This window comes from Contarinia nasturtii, unplaced genomic scaffold (assembly GCF_009176525.2).
Source record: "Contarinia nasturtii isolate CC-2019 unplaced genomic scaffold, AAFC_CNas_1.1 Cnas_scaffold_549, whole genome shotgun sequence".
Taxonomy (NCBI): domain Eukaryota; kingdom Metazoa; phylum Arthropoda; class Insecta; order Diptera; family Cecidomyiidae; genus Contarinia; species Contarinia nasturtii.
The window spans coordinates 550-1367 of NW_022197900.1; the positions used below are offsets into that span (position 1 = coordinate 550).

At 36.7% G+C, this 818-nt stretch overlaps 1 protein-coding gene across 1 annotated transcript in view; it reads left to right on the forward strand.

The window, feature by feature from the left end:
• Positions 1-2: 2 nt before the first annotated feature.
• LOC116339958 overlaps positions 3-818 on the forward strand; it is a gene marked incomplete at its 3' end in the record, with an annotated part of 1269 nt that continues 453 nt past the window's right edge. The window contains exons 1-4 of the mRNA XM_031766048.1: positions 3-99; positions 230-517; positions 600-674; positions 759-809. Of these exons, the coding sequence (XP_031621908.1) occupies positions 3-99; positions 230-517; positions 600-674; positions 759-809 (511 nt within the window). The remainder of the gene's footprint in view (positions 100-229; positions 518-599; positions 675-758; positions 810-818) is intronic.

Consider the following 818-nt stretch of genomic DNA (forward strand, 5'->3'; position numbering starts at 1 on the left):
CGATGGAACTTATTCAGAGCTCACCGGAAAAAGATAAGCGTCAGCGATGCAAAAAAGTTAAAGACCATGATGAGGATGATGATAACACCAAAGACCAAGGTAAGTAGTGAGGCCGTCCGTCCGTTTGTCCGTCCGTATTTAATAATCGACGAGTTAAAATAGCAAATAATATTTATTATTCATGTAGTTCTGTTGGTTCTGTTGTTATTATGTTGACGCTCTCCCTTAGTTTCAGAAGAAAATCAGCCGTCGGAAATTATTGATAACATTGAGAAAAAGACATCAGAAAAAAGCCTCAAGAGACAACGAAGACGAGAAGTACGACAAAAAATGAAAGATGCTGAAATGTATGAATTGGAAAAAATAAAACTGTTTCAACCCACTATAAATATCTCAAGGATCAAACTAGATGGCTTAGTTGCATCAAAATCATCACGAGGGAAAAGCACTGAAAGTGTAAAACATCATCGGAATAAAAATGATGATGGTCCCGAAAGTGACAGTGCCATGGTACAAGGTAAGTTGTATCTGGCCGTCTATTCGTTCGCCCGTTCGTACTTATTGAATGGTTAATATTTGTTTTGTCTCTATATTTATAGATTTGCTGATGAAAAGTTCATCACCAAAAGGTCCCGAGGAAGTTAATAGTGTTAATAAAACTGATGGCAGCGATGGTGAGTAATTATATTCGTCCGTCCGTGTGTTCGTTTGTATTGACTGTATCAAAATTGCAAATAAAATTCACAATTTATTTTCAGAAGTAGATAAGCTGATTGAAATGCTTGAAAGTTCATCGAAAGTAGATGAGCGTCAGTCAC